Source organism: Lytechinus variegatus, chromosome 9, assembly GCF_018143015.1.
Source record: "Lytechinus variegatus isolate NC3 chromosome 9, Lvar_3.0, whole genome shotgun sequence".
Taxonomy (NCBI): Eukaryota; Metazoa; Echinodermata; class Echinoidea; order Temnopleuroida; family Toxopneustidae; genus Lytechinus; species Lytechinus variegatus.
Window position 1 is genome coordinate 12,472,869 of NC_054748.1, and position 20,537 is coordinate 12,493,405.

The window sequence follows — 20,537 nt, forward strand, 5'->3', positions numbered from 1 at the left end:
CCATTGTACATAATACTCTTTGGGCTAGTGGCGGCTATTTTAGATATCAAAATACACCCATATATGACATAATAAATGATATATCTCCTTAGTAATGATGATTTGTATATACACTGTATTACTTTGTTCATACATCGCGATTTTTGCGGTTTAGTGCTCATTTTTGTGAAAATTAGTTTTCCCTATTCATATTGTACATGATAAAGTATACAATGGCCTATGGCAGCCATTTTGAATATCAGGAAAATAAATATTTTGTCAACAAGGAGGGCATAGAATGCCACGTGTTGAATTTTAATTATGCAATAAAACAGCTTGGGTAAAGCGTTACTTAGACACAGATAATAATGGGAAATGGAAACTATTTTTGAAAAGTTTACTTGACAGGTTTGATGTTTTTCTTTCAATGTAATATGAAGTCTGTTGATTTACATAAATTTGACAATGTATTTTGGAAAGACGTTCTTGATGCATGGACTTTTATAATACTACATCCCTGTAAAATTTAAAGAAATTATCTCTCAAACTCTTTGGCTTAACTCACATATCAAAGTGGATAAAAAAATAATTTCATACAGAAACTGGTTCCACGCTGGTATGCGATATGTCAAAGATGTTTTAAATGTAGACGGTTCATTTATGTCATATGAACAAATATGTGATGAATTTGGAAATTGTGTTATTTTTCTCTTTTACATGCTATACTATTTAGAATGGAAAAAGTTGATAAGAAATGTCCATGGGTGGTATTCTGAGATCAATTTTATCTCAGATAAAATAAAATATTTATCTCCGTTAAAATCAGTGAGATAAAACACCCTTAAAATCTCTCTGATTTGGTATTCTGAGAACAATTTTATCTCTGTAAGACATACCTACTTTTTAATCAATATCCAATTAAAAACGCGCTTTTATAGCTCTCTCGTGTCACTCGCCAAATTGAAATCCATTTCGCCAGGTGTGGCAAAGGGGTGAGATTGCGTAATTTATTGACTTCAAATACGCTTGCACTATACATGTATGCTTGCGCGTCTTTACAGAGATTTCTTTTTAACAAAAAGGACAATACACATCTTTTTTTAAAGTCTATATCGCATCTTTTCAAGCATCATTTCAAAGACAATATTCGTCAAGACAAGTCTTCTGAAATACTTTCTGATTGTACAGGAATTACATTAAGGTGTTATTCTCAATAAATATATAACTTTTCTTCATTTTCATGTCAATATTTGGGGTTAATTAATTAAGGTTTTATTAGAATATCCATATATCGCAGCCATTTAGACTGAATTGCACTGGATTTACAAAATATAACAATAAAATGATAACATGGTATAGCAATGGAACATTATAAATACATTATTTACAAATAAAAATACAAAAACTTTGGGTAACTTAACAGATTAAGGAAAGGGTGACCAAAGTGTAGAGATAAAGGGAAGGGGGGATACATTAGAGTAGGGAAAGAGGGTAGGGGAGGATGAGGACAGAAGAGATGAGTGTGAGAGTGGTAATACACAGATGTAATTCTGATTTAAATTGAGAAGAGTACATGTATATCAAAATCTAAATATAATTATGGTCATGATATGTAAATTAAGTGTCGATCCCCCCCCCCCCATTATAAGTGTGTATTGAAACGTATATGGTACACAGGATTATGGTAATAATTGACTAAGAACATTAATACAGCAAATTGGATGATAAAACATACTAGTAATCAAACAAAACATTACTGAGAATTTGAATAATAGGGGTGTGAAGTTTACATGAAATAACTAAAGCAAAAATCTTGAAAAATGTACCGCATATTAAACTTAAACAAGGAAAAGAACATAAACAGTTGAATTTTGGAAAGGAAAAAAAATAAATGCAATCAATCAAAAGAAAATATCAACTGAAAAAAGAGGCGGGTATGGAAGGAAGTATCATAAACTGACCATTGTGTAGACAATGATAAATTAAGTATATTGTCATTAAAATGTCAATAGGTTTAATATGCAAGTACCAATGGCATCAAGCTCATGGTCACATCTAAGAGTCATTTAAAAGCCTCACGAGGAACGGCAAAGCACTATTGCGGTATCGCTCTGTTCTTGCTCTGACTTCGCGATACTTTTTAGTGTACCGGAGTTGCCTATGTTGTAGTTTGGGTGGAGGCAACCAGTCAGGATGTCAGGGAAGTTGCAAATTTCAAACAAAGTTCGATTCGACGGTCACTCAAGGTGGTTAGGCCAAGTGTAGAAAGCGCACTGTCATACGAATGGTACTGCCCTTGTAAGATGATTCAGATAGTGCGTTTCTGAATACGCTCTATCGAATAGGCTTGTTGGAGGGTTAATGCAGAGTGCCACAACGGTGCACAATACTCCAGAAGAGGCCTAATGTAACATTGATGCACAGTCACAAGATCGGCATTTGAAGCACCAAATAGTTTCAACGAGCGGATAACATAGTTTTCGTGCAGCTTTGGATGTAATGTATTGAATGTGATGATTCCATCTAAGATCTTTCTGGACGATCACTCCGAGGAGTTTTACATTATCACATTCTTGTATCTGATTCCCACTTATTTCTACCTTGACAGGAGGGGGTGGGTTACGACCAAAGCACACTGCCATGACCTGGCACTTCATTGGATTAAGTCTCATATTGGTTCTTTCACACCAATCCTGGAGCGAGTTGACTACCTCTGGAATTGAGCTGGGTGATGTGATCTGACGATTTTCTGCAATGGTCAGATCATCGACGTACTTCCATCAAGGTAGTGAAGAGTTTTCAAGTGCATCGTTGACAAGGGCCAAGAAAATTAGGGGTCCCTATCGCGTTCCCTGGGGAACACCCACTCCAGTAACTAGAGGTGGGGATAATTGTCCTTTATATCGTGTTTGTTGACTGCGCTGAGAGATGAAACTGCAAATCCAGGGAAGCAGTTGTGGTCTCGCTCCCAATTCAAAGAGTTTTCTCACAGCAATGGTATGGTCTAAAAGGTCAAATGCCTTGGAGAAATTGGTCAGTACAACCGTGGATACTGTACCCAGCTTATTGGCATTCACATGCAGAAAATTAAGCAGGTCCACAAGGTAATGTGTAGTTGAAGTCCCTTCACGATTTCCGAACTGCCCTGCATCCATATTTGGCCGGATATCCTTCAGGAGCCATCTATACACGAACAACTCGGCCACTTTTGCGAAATGACTTGTAAGTGCGATAGGCCTCAGTTTGTCGAGGTCAGGTGGCGAAGTTTTAGGAATGGGCACGACAACTGACTGCTTCCATTGCACTGGGACACCATCCGCGAAAGAGCGGTTAAGAATCTCGGTAGAAGGATACTCAGTTCCAGAGCAAATTCACGGATTATTCTGCCGGAGATTCCATCTGGACCTGCACTCTTTCCCACTTTGGTTTTCTTAAGTTCTAGGTAAACGTGCCAAGGAGGTAGGCGCGCTGTCACGTGGAAGTGGGAAGTAGGCAGGGAGAGATGCTGAGTCCAAGGGAGGAACATCAACTGCAACGTTTACAAAATGGAAATTAATGATGGCAGCTGCGGTCGCGTCGTCATTCGGATCAACATCTGGAATGAAAATCGATGGTTCTTCAGATGTGTTTCCTGGCATAATCTTAATGTAACGGTACCATGATCTCGGGTTTTCATGCTTTAAATGTTGAACACGATCACAGTAAAACTGGGCAGATGCCTAGAAATATTGGTGAAATCAACGTCGCGGAGATAAAATAGCCTCTATCCTCTTTTAAGTTTATTTTTTTCTTCAAAGCAACTTGGGCGCAAGCACATCAGCCGTGTTGCAATACCCAGGTACGCGATGGCTATGTCTACGCAGGCGCTCATCTGTTGCGTATCATCTATAGATACGCAGTGTCATCTCAAAATACCAATTTCATTTTAAGAGATAAAATAAAATATTTTAAAGATAAAATGATCTCAGAATACCGCCCCATGACATCAATCACGATGATCACATTGTAGATGAAAGATTAGGTCATTTTAGGAAAATTAAAAAGGTCAAGAAATTGTGCGTTATTATACTTTTTTAGAAAGAAACATGTCCCTTTCGATGACGTACCAAGATTTCAAATGCCATGAGTGATATTTTTCAGACTATCCATAAATTTGAAACTCTCACTTTCCTCTTATCTATGTCATCAATTGATAATAAACTTCCAATTTAAATTTAATTTCAGAAGAATTTCAACACAAGATTTTTTATTTAAAATTGGATTAAAAGATTCTCCTTTTTGGAATTTCTGTTAAAACCACGTTCAAACAATTGCTCATCTATTTCTTAGATGTGAATACATATGTAATTTCATTTTGGATCGAAGTTCACGAGTGGACTTTGCCAAGCATATTAGAAGTACACAATTCAGTGACATAGAAATTTGTTTTGGAGTTAATAACTTTCATCTTACCAATATTTCATTCATTCATGTAAATACAGGAATATCAAACCCACTTTTGCTCATTTTATGCTTGGTTTGGAAAAAATCGAAACAACCAAGAGAATTGTTTTCAAAACGTAATTTTATAAACCATGCAACAAAGAAAATGGAAAATTTTGTATAGAAAATGAACCATTTACCTTTTTTTCAGGGCATGCCTGTTTTGGTTTGATTGAAAGTGTGAGATAACATTGCAACTTCTCTTACCAGATATTTTTAAATGTTTTATTTCTCTTTGATTTTCTATCTAATATAATTAGTACATGTAACTGGCTCTGTAATGTCAGATTTGCAATCCTTTTTAAAAACAAGACAACACTCCAATCAAATACAAGAGAACGCTTAAGATAAAGAATAACTTAAGTTCGTTTATTTGGTTATCTTTTTTTTCATTTTCTATTTTCAGTTGTGATACATAGAGGAATAGACACAATGATTTTATTCTCTGTTGCTGTACAAGAATCACATTGATATGAAAATTACTTCTGTATACATTCATTTTACATGGAAATCTCATTATTCCATCATTTCTTTTGTGAAGAAGATCCCATATTTCATTAAACTTTGTAACCTTACAAGAAAATAAAACATACATCAACATACATCGGTGTTATATGTGACAAAATGAGGTTTCCAAATAACGTTGTGTCATAACTATGTTGCAATTATTACTTGAAAAATTATCATAAATGCCAATAAATAGGATCTATGCCACATAAAGGTGGGACATAATGAAATGACTCTATTCCATTTGTTATGTATTAACAGAAGGTATATATGATACAATGTGAAACATGCATCATAATAAAAAAAACAGAGTTATGCATTGAAATCAACAAATACTCAGAATTAGAAGACCTCACCGTCAATGCTTTACCTGTAATTAGCTTTTATTCACTACAAAGCTTACAATGCAGAAAAAATATTGAATGTCACTTTACAGGGGCTGTTTTGGTTGCAGAAGTGAAAATATTAAGTTTTTGAAATTTTATAACTTTGAATAAGAAAAGAGCCTGACGTACAGGTGATCAAGAGTCACTGATCAGTTTCAAATCACATGATCAATGTCAAAGGTCAATGACAATGTTTTGGTATCTACATAAGGAATGTTGATATTTAGTCCCTAGTTCATGAAAGTGAAATATAATGATTATCAGTGGTATGACTGTAGCATTACATTGATTCATCTATTATGTATTTTGATATATTTTAAGTCTTAAAAGTGGTCCACATATCTTTTTTTAAACAATTTTTTAAAAGGGAGAATGGTTTGTTACCTTGGCACTATTTTGTATTAGCAACCTCTTACTGAATGGGACAGATTGGAGCTTTGTCTGAAGACAGTGAGTTCATTTTCTCTACAAAACAAACTTTTCATTAAAACGTAATGCAAATTAAAAAAGATATTCCACTCTTGAAGTGATAACCTTGTCAAAACATCCGTTAAATACAGCTCCATGATATTGTATTCATTATCTCACTCCATATTAAATATTTGCATAGACAAGAATATTCCTCACATAGAGTTACAAATATAAAAGTTACATGTAAAATGGTTGATACTACAAATAATTCTTTAAGAAGATCGCCAATAACTCCTCAATATGATCTTCATTTGACTACAACACTGTACACCATGTACACCGCTTTCTCTGTAGTAACTCCTATATATCATTCTTTATTTACACAAAATATGGAGACTATTTCACATTTTGAACAAAGCTATATCTTGTCTATGCAACATAAGAGGTTTGAGAGTAAATGCTTGGTTTGGAATGAAGTGAATTCATCAACAGATATGACAGAAGACAACTTTATTTTATAAAGCCATTAGTCAAGCACCTTACAGTGCTCTATCTTTTAGCATGGATCTGTGGTTTACAAATGTGTTTATTGTCAATGTAAGATTTGTCATTGATTTAAAGGGTAAAATTTGGTAAACCTGCAAAACAATTATGCAGTTCTCCATTTCATTTTTATTTTTAACTCTTCCTTGTTTCCCATAACCTTGCTTAATTATTATTCTTTATCGTGAATGAAATAAAAAAAATCTTTTTATGCGAGGGAATCAATAAATGATGCAAGAGACAATCAATGATATGATTTATTGTTAACGTTTGCCATTCATTTTACACTGGCTTGAAAATTATTGCAAATTTCTCCGTGTATTCAAGCATTTCCTATTAAATTCTATGAGCTTCTTTTCATCAACAATCTCGGATTTCAGTATGTACACAGATACTGATATCTGAGTTTTTCGATGAAAAGCATTTTTAATTGGTATTCAAGCATTCCCTATACATACTGTAGATAAGATGCAGAGTATGTACACATACTGAAATATGAGTTTGTCAGCTATCATCTCAGACATTTATGGTGTCTCACAAATGACTTTAAAATCAAATGCAACACAAAGTTGTACACACTTCAACAAAAGCTGAGAACAGATATAAATTAATTCACATGTTTGATCACACTGCTTTGTTGCAAAAAAAAGCTCTAAATTGTGTAATCATGATGAGAATTGAGCATTGAAATAGAGGAAATGTCTAATAAAGAAGTCAATTGCACTATCATGGCCTGTATTTGACTAGGTGAGGTGCGATACAAAGGATAATGGACAAAATTATGTATAAATGTTTATTTGGTTTCATGGTCATTTTCCATCTGGTATCAGATGAAAATCATTTCTAATTAATATACTTCATTTCAAATAATTGAAAATATGGTTGTTCCCTATAAGAGAAATATTAATCCAACTCTGAACATTAACAAAAATAATCTGTTCAATAAGGAGTATCTGCAATCTGTGGTTTATGAATGTGTTAGTCAATGTAAGATTATCTATAGATTTCTTTTAACCCTAACCCTAAGATTCTATCATGGAGCACAAATATATTTAGAACACTAAGAACACAGAATTACTGAGAACTGTGTTATGAGGATTTGTCAATGAGTTGATATTGGTGGGCATTCAAAAAAAAAAACATTTACTTCTAGAGACAAACACTTTCATATATTCGAAATGTAGAAATTGACAAATGAACACGTAAGCAGAGGTAGTTTAAATTTATATTTCACAAAAGGAAAATGTGTAGTATTCTGATGAAGAAAGTATTTCTAAACTTTTAGTTACTTCTGTTTCTGTTTATGGTAACTCAAACAGGAACTTGGCAGGACTTACCTGAAGATTTTAGCTACTGACTTAAATGCGCATGAACTAAACTAATTTTTGTAAACCACCTTGTCTATGTAAATAGACTTTTTCATCCAGTTAAATCTAAATAAATATATAAATTAGCAAATACAAGTATTTATAAACTGGCATTATCTCTGCAACATCTGGCACTACATGTGTCAGTATCATTTAAATACTACATAAGCTATGGAATTATCTTAACTACACGAATATGCCTTGTGCAATGACAGCTGAAATCAACTTTAAGAACAGGCGAATCCAATCATTTAATCTCTCTTACAAATTGATTTTATCTCTTAATAGTGAAAAATCCCATGAAATCACAATACACTAAGCAGTAGACCAATAAAAGAACTGAATCAATCTCTCATGAAATTGATTTTATCTCTCAGAGTACATCACCCCCAGTCTCTAGCATGAGAAAAAGAGGATGTATTCAAATTGACAAATGTCTATTATTAGACGTCAAGTCCACCCCAGAAAAAAATGGAGATTTAATAAAAAGAAACAAGAGTGTCGCTAAGGTGAGCAGATAATACGCCCGCCTGTAACACGGAAAATGGAGTTATTGGTCAAGCAAGAAAAGTGGAAGGTGGCGACCTTGTGACCTCAAAATCAATAGAATTTCTAGTATCATACACACCAAATTATATGAGCCTAGGTTAAGTTCAACTAAAGTTATAGCGTTAAGATCTTCAGAAGGGTAAGATTCAAGTCATTCATGGGATGTCACCACAATACATTAAAGATACGCTACATCCCTACAATCCAATTCATACTATGAGATTTGGAATTGACAATTTGCTTCTATTTCCTCATACCCAACATCCTTGGGGGCATAGGTACTTCTCATATGCTGCGGCCAAGTTGTGGAATCAACTTCCTCAGTTACTCTGTTGCATTAAAGTACATCTAAAGACCTATTTGTTCAACCTGTAGTGCCTTTGACAACTAAATCCATATTTATTAGATATAACATTGTTTTGAAGACATGTAAATTACATTCTACTTATCATCACTCACTGGTCTGACTAGCTTCCTAGGGGGGCTGGTGCTCTTATTTGCTACAGCTCCTGTGAGTTCTGAGCTGACCGAGATAATTGGCCCCTAAATTGTTGGTGAACGGAGCGGCGAGCAGGAGGGCACCAGGCCCCACCAGAATGTAGCTGGAAATTCCAGCAAGTGATGCAAAATTGTACTTAAGCAACTTAAGATTTCTTTTTTACTTCATTTACATTTAAATTTGTAGTTATGTATATGTATTTCTAAAAGAAATGTGATAGCGCCATGAGCGTCTCTTGACTGTGTGTGCGCTCAATAAGACATCACTATAATTATTATGTAATTGTTACGAGATGCATATCAGCTGAAATCAATGGCAATTAATTGCAAATTAATTAAAGACACACTGTATTTGTGACTCCTAATACATATGCAATTGCCTGCAGATTTCTTGTAATGCCCTCATTAATCCCAGGCCACTGACGTAATTTCTGATTAACAATATTTTACCAAAGGAGATCTTCTATTAGGCAAGTACATTGTAGATACATGTACTATTTGAGTGGAATGTAGTTACTTTCTAAAACAACAAAATCAAACTCTTTGGATGCATTACAGGTACCAAGACATAACTGTTCAGATTACTATTCGCTTCCTACTTTTCTCACATTTTCTTTCATAGTTAACACTCTATTGTGTTAAACAAACACATCTATTTAAGATGCATCTATCCCCAATCAAGTTTGAAGGAAAGATAGTGAAAACCTAATTCTGACTTGTCTAGAACAAACAAATTTAATCTGTTAGATGGAGTAACATCCATATAATGTGATTTTATGAACAAGAAACAGGCCCATTAGAGGTATAAGGATTATTATTAAAAGTGTGATATTGAAATCAATATTCATAAACATATTTGGGGGCATTTGTCATAAGAACTGCTATTAATACTAAAAATGTGAGTCATTTCTCATCATACTGTTAATAATCAAGATAAATCCAAACATTACTTCTTTTGATCACAATCACTTTCAGATATCATATGACGAATAAGGACTTATCGTTGGTCAGTTTTCATGGAATACCAAATAGTTCCTTTCTTAATGTGACATTAAAAATGAGAGTTCATTGTCCAAGCAGACTAGACCATGCCAAAATTGCTGTAGACTGGAGTGATAGATAAGGTGACATGCTTTAATACTATAAATCCATTCTAAGTCTTTGGACACCAAAGGCCAGTAACACAAAGCATAATAATTGATCAGAAAGCTCACTTTTTGATGACTGACTGCATTGATACAATCAATCATATTCACTTTTTGATGACTGACTGCATTGATACAATCAATCATATTCACTTTTTGATGGACTGACTGCATTGATACAATCAATCATATTCACTTTTTGATGACTGACTGCATTGATACAATCAATCATATTCACTTTTTGATGACTGACTGCATTGATACAATCAATCATATTCACTTTTTGATGACTGACTGCATTGATGCAATCAATCATATTCACTTTTTGATGACTGACTGCATTGATGCAATCAATCATATTCACTTTTTGATGACTGACTGCATTGATACAATCAATCATATTCACTTTTTGATGACTGACTGCATTGATGCAATCAATCATATTCACTTTTTGATGGACTGCATTGATGCAATCAATCATATTCACTTTTTGATGACTGACTGCATTGATACAATCAATCATATTCACTTTTTGATGACTGACTGCATTGATGCAATCAATCATATTCACTTTTTGATGACTGACTGCATTGATGCAATCAATCATATTCACTTTTTGATGGACTGCATTGATACAATCAATCATATTCACTTTTTGATGACTGACTGCATTGATACAATCAATCATTCACTTTTTGATGACTGACTGCATTGAAGCATTCAATCATATAAATGATTTGTGTTGCATGGTCTACGGGAAAGAAAAGATATATTTGGATTTCATAGTACACAATATTTTTCATGAGGTAAATATGTCTACAAAAGCAGACATAAAATACTTAAATGAGACTGCATGTTAGCTTCTATATATGTCACTGGTTATAAAATAATGTCTAATAATGGCTACAGTGAGCTGCAGTTGAAGACAAACTATAACATATAAGGTCCTGAACTTTGACCTATGACCTTGCTAGGGGCAGAGGTCAGCTTATGTTGGGATGGCTTGGTCCCTGTCTCCATGGTGATACATTCTGTGGATATGAAATACAAACAAAAAATCAATTAGACATATATTTTCCTTTGAAAAACATATTTAAGTGATATTCCCTCAATTTTGATAAAATTTAGCAAATGAGATGGACAGGGTAGTGAACAATAACTAAAATGACGGTGAAAAATGTGAATTATTTCAGAATATTTTCTAATTTTGTTTTAAACTAATAATGGTTCATTCTTCCTTTTCTGATCCAAAAGAGCAAGTTTGAAAAAATGAATTTTGGGAAGCAGAATGATAACTTGAACCAAATCAGAGAGAAAAGGGCAAATGTAATGATAAACTCAATGATTCAAGAATAACACTGATCTAGAATTATCAAATATCTATGTCAAATATTGTATTCCTTGATTTCAATAAATTTCTTCCAACTTTCAACCATTCTATCTCCCTTATTTTCCATCTTAATTTCAATAGAGAGGAAGGGGGTGCTAGTATATCCCACATTTGTCTTTTCCACATGTTCATAATAATCCTAAATATGCATACGAATATTCAAATTATTTATCTTTCAATCTCGGGCTTGCAGATGAATAAGTGTTCCATCAACCCTAATCCAGCCCCAGGGGGGGGCGATTTTTTTTTAACGTGCCGCTCACTATCTTTTTACTTTGAAGTCTTGCACATCTTTTGAAATTTACAATGCCTGGGTATGTGATTTGCATGTTAGTTGGCTAAGATCTCAAGGGGGGGGGGTGATTCAACCCCACCCCCCCCCTGGTCATAGGGTTAAGTGAGGGGGAGGGGGTGGTATATAGAACAATCAAATAAAAAAGAGATAAACATGAATGAGACAGGAGAGGTACATAATGAATCACATGCATACAGCAAGCAGTTGGATAAATAAACTTTGGGTTAAAAAAAAAAAAAACTAAAAGCAATGGGACAATGCAGTTAATATCTTTTCAATGGTAGAAGCCTAGATAGAAAACTCTCCATACATCGTCAATTGAACTTTGTTCCATTTTTTTTTCAGTACTAAAAAATAATATTACCAACAATCTTTGTTCATTTATTAGATCTTGGTAAGAACAAGGATTTTGTAACTTAGTTTCTTACTTTATACAAATGATTTTTTAGCCAACATGCTTAATGACATTTACTTGGGGTACTGGTATATCGATGACCAATATTCCCCTTTTTTTCTTCCCCTTAAATTCCCTACCATCCTATTGGTGAATATTAATCATTTGAAATTCTTTGATATTTAATCATTCTTTATTCTTTGAATTGGCATTCTAATTTACTCAAAGACTCCGCCCAAACCTAAAAGTGATATTTACAAATCAAAAACCAATCAAAAGCTTATAAATTTCAAAACACTGTTTTGAAGGTTTTATTTATTTTCACTGTTGTCCAACTGAATGTTTTTGCTAAATATAGTTACAATTATCAGGCTTCAAAATATGCTTTATTGTACTCTTTCAACGGCCTTAAAGTCTGTGACATCATTGTTTTAAACATTTAATGGCAAATATTTTTACACAAAGAAACTGGGTAATTATTCATTCTTCTTACTTTTCAGTATACAGTTTTCTTAGTTTCAATAGGTAATTGAATTTTTTTTTATAAAGATATTATAATAACCTCTTTATAATTTTATAAAGATATTATAATAACCTCCAGTTTCGGAAGTGTTCATGCCATGTTTCCAGCTTACCTGGGCACAGCTTTCTACCTCTGCATTTAGATTATATATAACAAGTTTTTCTTCATAGTGTAATTTGACCAAACATGCACCAAAAAAAAATTGAATGACCTATTCAAGAGCTAAAGGTCTCTATTAATTTGAGCAATGAATAAATGTAAGTGCCATTTTCCTCTGAAAATGAAAAAAAAAGAACCCATAATATAATAGGTGATCAAGAAAATAATTTTCTATGTACAAACCTGTTATCACAACTCTCCTAACACAGTATGTCACATAATTTAGACTGTTAAAAAACACAATAAAGCCTATTGTTGACACCTGCTAATATATGTTTTCAAAGCAAAATACTCAGCTTGCAAGCAGAGAATATGCTTACATGTATGTATTCATTACCTATGACGTTTTTCAATCAATAATTTCATTATATTTCTGTTTTGTAGATTAAAAGTAATCCTTTATCATTTTCACTTATAGCTCTTTAGATTGGCAAACAATATGCATGGAAATACTTCAATTCATGAAACAAGTATAAACCATATTGATGCAAATTTGAAGAATAGGTGATCTTTGAAAGTACATGAAACTGCTATTCTGAAATGAAACACACCTGTCAGCATGAGTATGTTTTAAGATTTGTTGTATTGCTAGATGTACTCCCGGGTGGGACTACCGCCCCTCCACCGGCTCCACCCCGCTGAAGGGGTGGAGAGGTTGGTAGAACAGGTACACCATGGACCACCGGCCCTCTCTGATTTGTATACATCATAGTTCGCTGTGTGGGAGAGCCTGGGGAAGGACCGTATGCCTCCATTCGTTCTCCGGCCGTCAGGTCTAGCGGTAATTTGTCCTTTCTATGATGAGCGGCGGCCTCTTTGCTCTTGAACATGCGTCGCCATGATGGACCTCGCCTAAACTTCCCTAACTCTCCCTGTCAGATATACACAAATACTTTTTGATATCTTGCATTCTCTTATAAGGACTTCTGACTGAAATTTCTGATCCATCTACCTCACTTTTGTTTTCATTTTGTTTTCACTGATATATCATTAACCATGTCAAAGCACTGACATAATATTTCACACAATAATTCTAAGCTTATATTTCAGATCAATGTACTTTCTTTATCACCTAGTATTTGTAATCTCATGTTACCAGGTCATGTGACTGTTGGATTCTTCATAAATTCCCATCTTTCATTTTACATAATAATTTTGGAAAGAATTTACCAATCCTATATCATAAGACCATGTCATGTGACTTACTTCACCAATATAAAGCCCTCTGACTGTATCGCAACTTCTGATCCATTGCTATGTTTTCAAAAATGTCACAAATGTGTGTATAGAATAATACGGTAATGTTATGTGACAATGTTTGTCAATATGTGTCTTTTGATTCTTTGATTTTTCATTTCCAAAGCTGGATTTCAATATACTAGAAATATCTGACCAGTTGATTTCATTACCTGATTATGGTTATGCCATGTGGCAATCTCACAAAACCTCTATCAGAGTAGCTTCAATATTTCATCTTTTTCATTTCTTGACAATAACACAATTCATATTTCCTTTTTTGTGAATAATATATGGCATTGTATTAATGTGACCAACAAAGTTTACAGGTACTCATGTAAATTATTAGTTCTTTAATGTAATACAAAGTAGAAATTTCAATTCAAATCCTGTGCACATTGAAAGTTTACCTCATAATTTTTGCTATCCACTGCAGTCTTTGCCAACACTCAGAATAATCAACATCATTATAAAGTGTTAAAGACCTACTAATAGTTTTAGAGCATTGTAGAAGATACAGGAATATATATGAAACGTCATTATTCATTCACAAAATAACAAACCCCCTCATTTTGACGTTCTGAGGCATTGTGGCCCAGTGGATTAGTGGTCTCACTTTAAAACAGAGGGTCGTGGGTTAAAATCCAGCCACGGCATGTTTTCCTTCAGCAAGAAAATTATCAATATTGTGCTGCACTCAACCCAGGTAAGGTAAATGGGTACCCGGTAGGAAGAAATTCCTTGAATCCTTGAGTGCCTACGCAGCCAAGCTAAAGCTGGGGTAATAATAATAACAGGGCCCGTTGGGAGAACAGTTTTCAGAACAGAAGTGGCTTCCCTGGGTAAATATAAAGGACAAGCCCACCCCAACAAAAACTTGATTTTAATAAAAAGAGAAAAACTCAACAAGCATAACACTGAAAATTTCATCAAAATCAGATGTAAAATAAGAAAGTTACAAATTTTAAAGTTTCGCTTCATTTCACAAAACAGTTATATGCACATCTCGATGGGTATGCAAATGAGGGAACTGATGACATCACTCACTCATTACTTCTTTTGTATTTTATTTTATGAAATATGAAATATTGTTATTTTCTTGTCATTGTCATGTGAAATGAAGTTTCATTCCTCCCTGAACACATGGAATTCCATTATTTAAACATTTTGTGCTTCAGGCAAGGAGGTCCTCATCATCAAATTCGTAAAAATTGAAATATTGTATAATTCAAACAATAAAAAAACAAAAGAAATGGTGAGTGACATCAACTCTCTCATTTGGATTTAACTGGTTCGTTCATATAACTATTTTGTTAAAAATAAGCAAAACTTTGAAATGTCATAACTTTCTTATTTTACATCCGATTTTGATGAAATTTTCAGCCTTGTGCTCATCTGATTTTTCTCTATTGATTCAAATCAAAATTTTTCTAAGGTGGACTTGACCTTTAACTAGCAAAAATCAACCACTAGTAGCACTAACAATAGTCCTTTGATCTGTAGTGAGTTGGTATGTGTTGGCAATCGACAAGAACCTTAAATTTCAACGGCATATAAGAATATGTAAGTTTGCATCCTTTGGTATTTCCAAGATTCAGAAAAATTAGGAAGCTACTCAACTTGATCAATATACCCCAGCCATGGCGTAGTTTCCTTCAGCAAGAAATTTATCCACATTGTGCTGCACTCAACCCAGGTGAGGTAAATGGGTACCTGGCAGGAATTTATTCCTTGAAATGCCAGCGCGCTGTAAAAGGCTGCGAGGCTAAAGCCAGGGTAATAATATCCAAGTCCTTTGGAAGCGCATAGAGACGTTATTTATAATGTGTTATGCGCTATACAAGAACTGTCTATTATTACTATTATTATACAACTATTAAAACTTACTCCTGCCTATGTATCCTCCCACCTTGATTATTGCAATTCTACACTTTCTGGAATCCCACTCTCATATTTACATCAACTCAAAAGTATTCCGAATACTGCTGCAAGGCTTGTTACTCTCAAGAAAATCTGAAAATATCACACCAATTCTGAAATCACTTCATTAGCTTCCAATACACCAGCGCATCATTTTCAAAGTTCTTCTCATGACGTATTAATGGCCTAGCTATTGAATCTAACCTCATCTATCTCCACTCTTCTAGCTCGGACCACTTTGTTTTTCAACTACCTTGCAGCTAACTCTAAGACCACAAATAAATACTGGTTATGATGGTCGAGCCTTCTTTGCTTTTGCTCCAATCCTGTGGAATACATGCCAACTCCCTCCATCCACCTTGCTCAAGACCTATCTTTTTAATGTCTATCTATATCTAATCTGTCTAGCAAATGTGAGTTGGTAGGTGCACATCAAAGTTTCGCTATTTTTTCATTTATTAAGATTACATTTTTATTTTTTACGGTAATTCATAGTTTATAATAAGAAAACTGAGCGCTTAGAAAGAAGCTTATTAAGTGCCTAAAACTAATTATTTATATAATAAACCCTGAAAAGGGAGATATCCAGTTGCATTATATAAATAGTATTATTTCTAATTCTGTGGCTAATTTCCAAGATAAAGTGTGAATTTATAGAAGTCACAGGGATGCACATAAGGAATTAAGTTGAATAAATTATTGTGCTCATCATAATTGATTAAGGATTATATTTAAAAGCTTCTATATGTATGAGGATTTATATTAATAAGTTTCTTAAAATTCAAAATTAATATTGTAATAATCATTACACTTGTAATGATTCTTTACGATGGTACTACAATGTGTTCAGGCATTTTCTCCTGCTTTTCTTTTTTTCTTTTACAAAACAAGCAACTTTCTGATCAATCTGGTGCCATATCGTATTCAGCTTTTGGTCAATGGATAATGGTATCACTCAAAATATCTTTCGGTCATGGATAATGGCATCACCAAGAATATCTTTATTTTGCTGTCAAATAAAACACAAGCAATATCATCAGAGCCTGAGAAAGTCTTTGGAAAATGTTGAATCTTATGAAGAAGGGTAATGATTGATATTGGCTACCCCCCCCCATGTTGAAGAACTTCCTTTCATTGAAAAGTGTAGGCAAACATCTCCATTAGCACTAATTCATCATCCTCAAGTTCTCATAAAAAGTGTGTCCCAGAAAAGGAGGAAACCTTTCATGAACTAGATCCATAAACTTAAGGTTATGATGGCAATTCAACAAATACCTCAGACATTGCCAAAGTTTGCTGACCCTATGACCTTTGACCTTAGTCATGTGACCTGAAACTAGCACAGAATGTTTAGGGACACTTGATTACCGGTACTCTTATACATGTGCATGTTTCATGAACTAGATCCATTAACTTTTTAAGTTATGATTACATATTCATAAAGTTTTGAAATGTCACCTAGTTCATGAAACTTGGACATCAGGTATTACTGAACATCCTACCTAAGTTTCACATCACCAAGGTCAATGGTCATTTAGGGCCAGAACTTACACAATGCTGGGGGAATCAGTATTGAAATCTTAACCAAGGTCAAGTTTTGAAATGTAAAGCGTTACTGTCTATTTGCCTGATTGACACTCACTTTCATTGAAGGTTCCGACATAGCAAGGTAAAGAAAAGAAAATTAGTGTTAACAATCAAAGACAAGGCAAGAGCGATTTTGTGTCTCGCCCACTTGTGAAAATGACTATTTGCGAGGGCACGCAACAGAATTGTATCAAAACTTCATTGTGTAGTTTCATTGTGAAGTTTGCACGCAAACTTTAATGTTGACCTGAAAATGACCTTTGACCTTACCATGTGACCTCCTAATGCAGCATAACATGCAGGTACCCCAAATCCATCTATCATCCAAGTTTGGTTCAAAAGTGACTTACTGTTGCAGAGTTAGGTGTCATAATAGAGTCTTGCATGTAAACTTTAACGTTTACCTGAAAATGACCTTTGACCTTACCATGTGACCTCCGACTGCAGCATAACATGCAGGTCCCCCACGTCCATCTACCATCCAAGTTTGGTTGAAAAGAGACTTACGGTTGCGGAGTTAGGTGTCATAATAGTCTTGCATGTAAACTTTAACGTTGACCTAAAAATGACCTTTGACCTTACCATGTGACCTCCGAGTGCAGCATAACATGCAGGTCCCCCACGTCCATCTACCATCCAAGTTTGGTTGAAAAGAGACTTACGGTTGCCGAGTTAGGTGTCATAAGAGAGTCTTGCATGTAAACTTTAACGTTGACCTGAAAATGACCTTTGACCTTACCATGTGACCTCCGAGTGCAGCATAACATGCAGGTCCCCCACGGCCATCTACCATCCAAGTTTGGTTGAAAAGCGACTTACGGTTTGTGTCATTAGGTTTGTGACGGACGGACGACAGACGATGGATGGACGCCGGACGGACGACATTTGGATCCCTAAATCTCGCCTTCACCTCTGGTGGGTGAGACAAAAATTAGTTAACAAGTGTTAAGAAATCCAGCAGCAATGCTGACTTTCAAAAAAAAGGAGAAAATATTTGATAATAATATCCGAAGTCTATTGACCTCAAATTACCTTTGATCTTATCCATTTTGTATCATTTGTTATACCCAATAATAATCTCATACAAGATTTATATAATTTGATTCAATATTTTAAAAATAATGAACTACAAATTATTATCCAAGTTATTTGATCTGAAGTGACCTTCTTCCTTGATCAAGAAATAAAATGAAAGCTTGTTCCTCCAAATTCTGATACTTATATCTAAGTATAGAATCTATATTTACCTTTGGTAAATACCCCCAAAGATTTTACATCAGAATCTAATTCAATAAAATGCCAAATTAAAACAGAATAACTACTTATTTTTGTCTCGTTTATATAAAACACCTACTTAAGCATAGAATAGGCAGAAAATTTGAGGATACATTCTTTGTACTTATCTCAAATTTAATATTTTACAAATAAAGACTACATGTACAGTGTAACTACAGAATGTCAATGAGAAACAAGACACAGGTGTTGGTCAAGTTGCTTTGGCTTTTAGAAATTGTATTCTTTTTCAAAACAGCTAGATGGAAAAAGGTTGTACTAACCAATAAGCTCTTCACTTAGCTTTTTATTGGTCTGTGGCTTCAGGTTGAAATGCATGATGGGTACAAAACACAATGTACTATAGAGGGTGGCAATCAGGATAAATGATAAACAGACGAGGGCAACAGATAAGCTAAACAGGAAGCAGTATATATCAAACATGCATTTTTCTAAGTAAGCTCAACAAATCTATCTCACTTGCCTAAGCAACAGGTTTGAACTCAATAACTTCTTAACACACAAAATTCTCTTTGCAGATGACAGGGAAATATTGATGAAATGTATAATTTAGAGCAAAATTAAATTTACAGAGGTTTGGTCGTTTCCCACATCATATTACAGCAGTTTGGCCTTGCTCGTTTCCCACATACAAATGAACTATCAGACCTGCCACCCAAAAACCATGAACAAAACACAGAAATTAAGTTTTAATTTTTTCCTTGAGCTAAGAAAGTATATCCTAAGTTTTAAAATGATAACTTGTCAAAATTGATGAACAATAATCTGCAAACATAAACTGACTGAATGTAGAAGAAAGAGTTTAAGAAATGAAAAGCAGGTTTTAGATTCACTCAAGCATGAGATGTGCACTGTACTCTGCGATCTCATTAAAATTCTAAGCAGTCTGGAAAAAATGATGTAAAACATCCTGTATCTCTTCTTTTCTTTAATAAGATAATTTTCTAGTCATTAATTTTTGAAGTGTAAATTACATTATTGGTTATTTTCAGATAACCTTCTCTGGAGATTGATTTGGTGTAGGCTGGTCACATATCATGTAGTGAACAATGAATTAATGTGTGTTGTTGTAATGTTCATCCTGGTGTTGGATTTGTGTTTGCGTTACCGACAAACAATTATGATTATATTGTCATTAAACTAGAGACTTTTGTTTTAGTCAAACGATTGTTTTAAGTGTGTTTTGATGTAGCTGGAAATTGTAGCATCTGTGACACAGATTTCCAAGCAAAATGTTTAATCTCTTTTGTTTTACAACATAAGTTTTTTGCAAATTTGAAGTACAGAAAAGGGAATTGAGAACCAAAATGTTTACTTATTCATCTACTTATTATTTGTATCATAATAATTCTTTAATTCATTTTTTTATTCAATCATTCATTTATTACTTATTTTTTTTAATTCATTCATTATTTATTTATCTATTTTTGTCTTCCATTTTTTCTTGGGGGCGAGCAGGAGTGGATTCCTTTGCTCATATAATGATTTCACTGGTGACTTAAAAATTAGATGCAATCAAACACAAATGAAATAAATCAAATCCTCTCAAAATCTTCTAAAAACCCCTACTGTATGTGAAAATTCACTACTTTACATGCGCATCACACACTCTAACAGAGTAGATTTGGTGCTATTAGTCCTATCACTGTTATTTCAATATAACTGCTAATATTATTATAATCAATAAAGCTTTTTTTTCTAGAATCTCATAAGAAGTATTGAATGGCAAATTCTGAAATACAATTGAGGTTATAAATGACAATTAAGAAGTTAAGATGCAATTTCTTAGGAAATACCATGTTTTCTCTCACTGAGAGAGGCACCACCTTTTGCTTCCATAAAACCAAGTGACTTTCAGGTTGAAATTTACCTA

General features: G+C 34.0%; 1 protein-coding gene across 6 annotated transcripts in view; it reads right to left on the reverse strand.

Annotated features, from left to right (window-relative positions):
- Nucleotides 1-4,809: 4,809 nt before the first annotated feature.
- LOC121420976 (liprin-alpha-1-like) overlaps nucleotides 4,810-20,537 on the reverse strand; it is a 68,468-nt gene continuing 52,740 nt past the window's right edge. For 5 of the 6 annotated variants that reach the window (XM_041615539.1, XM_041615537.1, XM_041615540.1 and 2 more), the window contains 2 exons: nucleotides 13,180-13,500; nucleotides 4,810-10,898 (listed from right to left, as the gene is read on the reverse strand). In XM_041615539.1, coding sequence (XP_041471473.1) covers nucleotides 13,183-13,500 — 318 coding nt within the window. In that variant the 3' untranslated portion in view covers nucleotides 4,810-10,898; nucleotides 13,180-13,182. The remainder of the gene's footprint in view (nucleotides 10,899-13,179; nucleotides 13,501-20,537) is intronic. The other variant, XM_041615542.1, reaches the window with a different exon arrangement.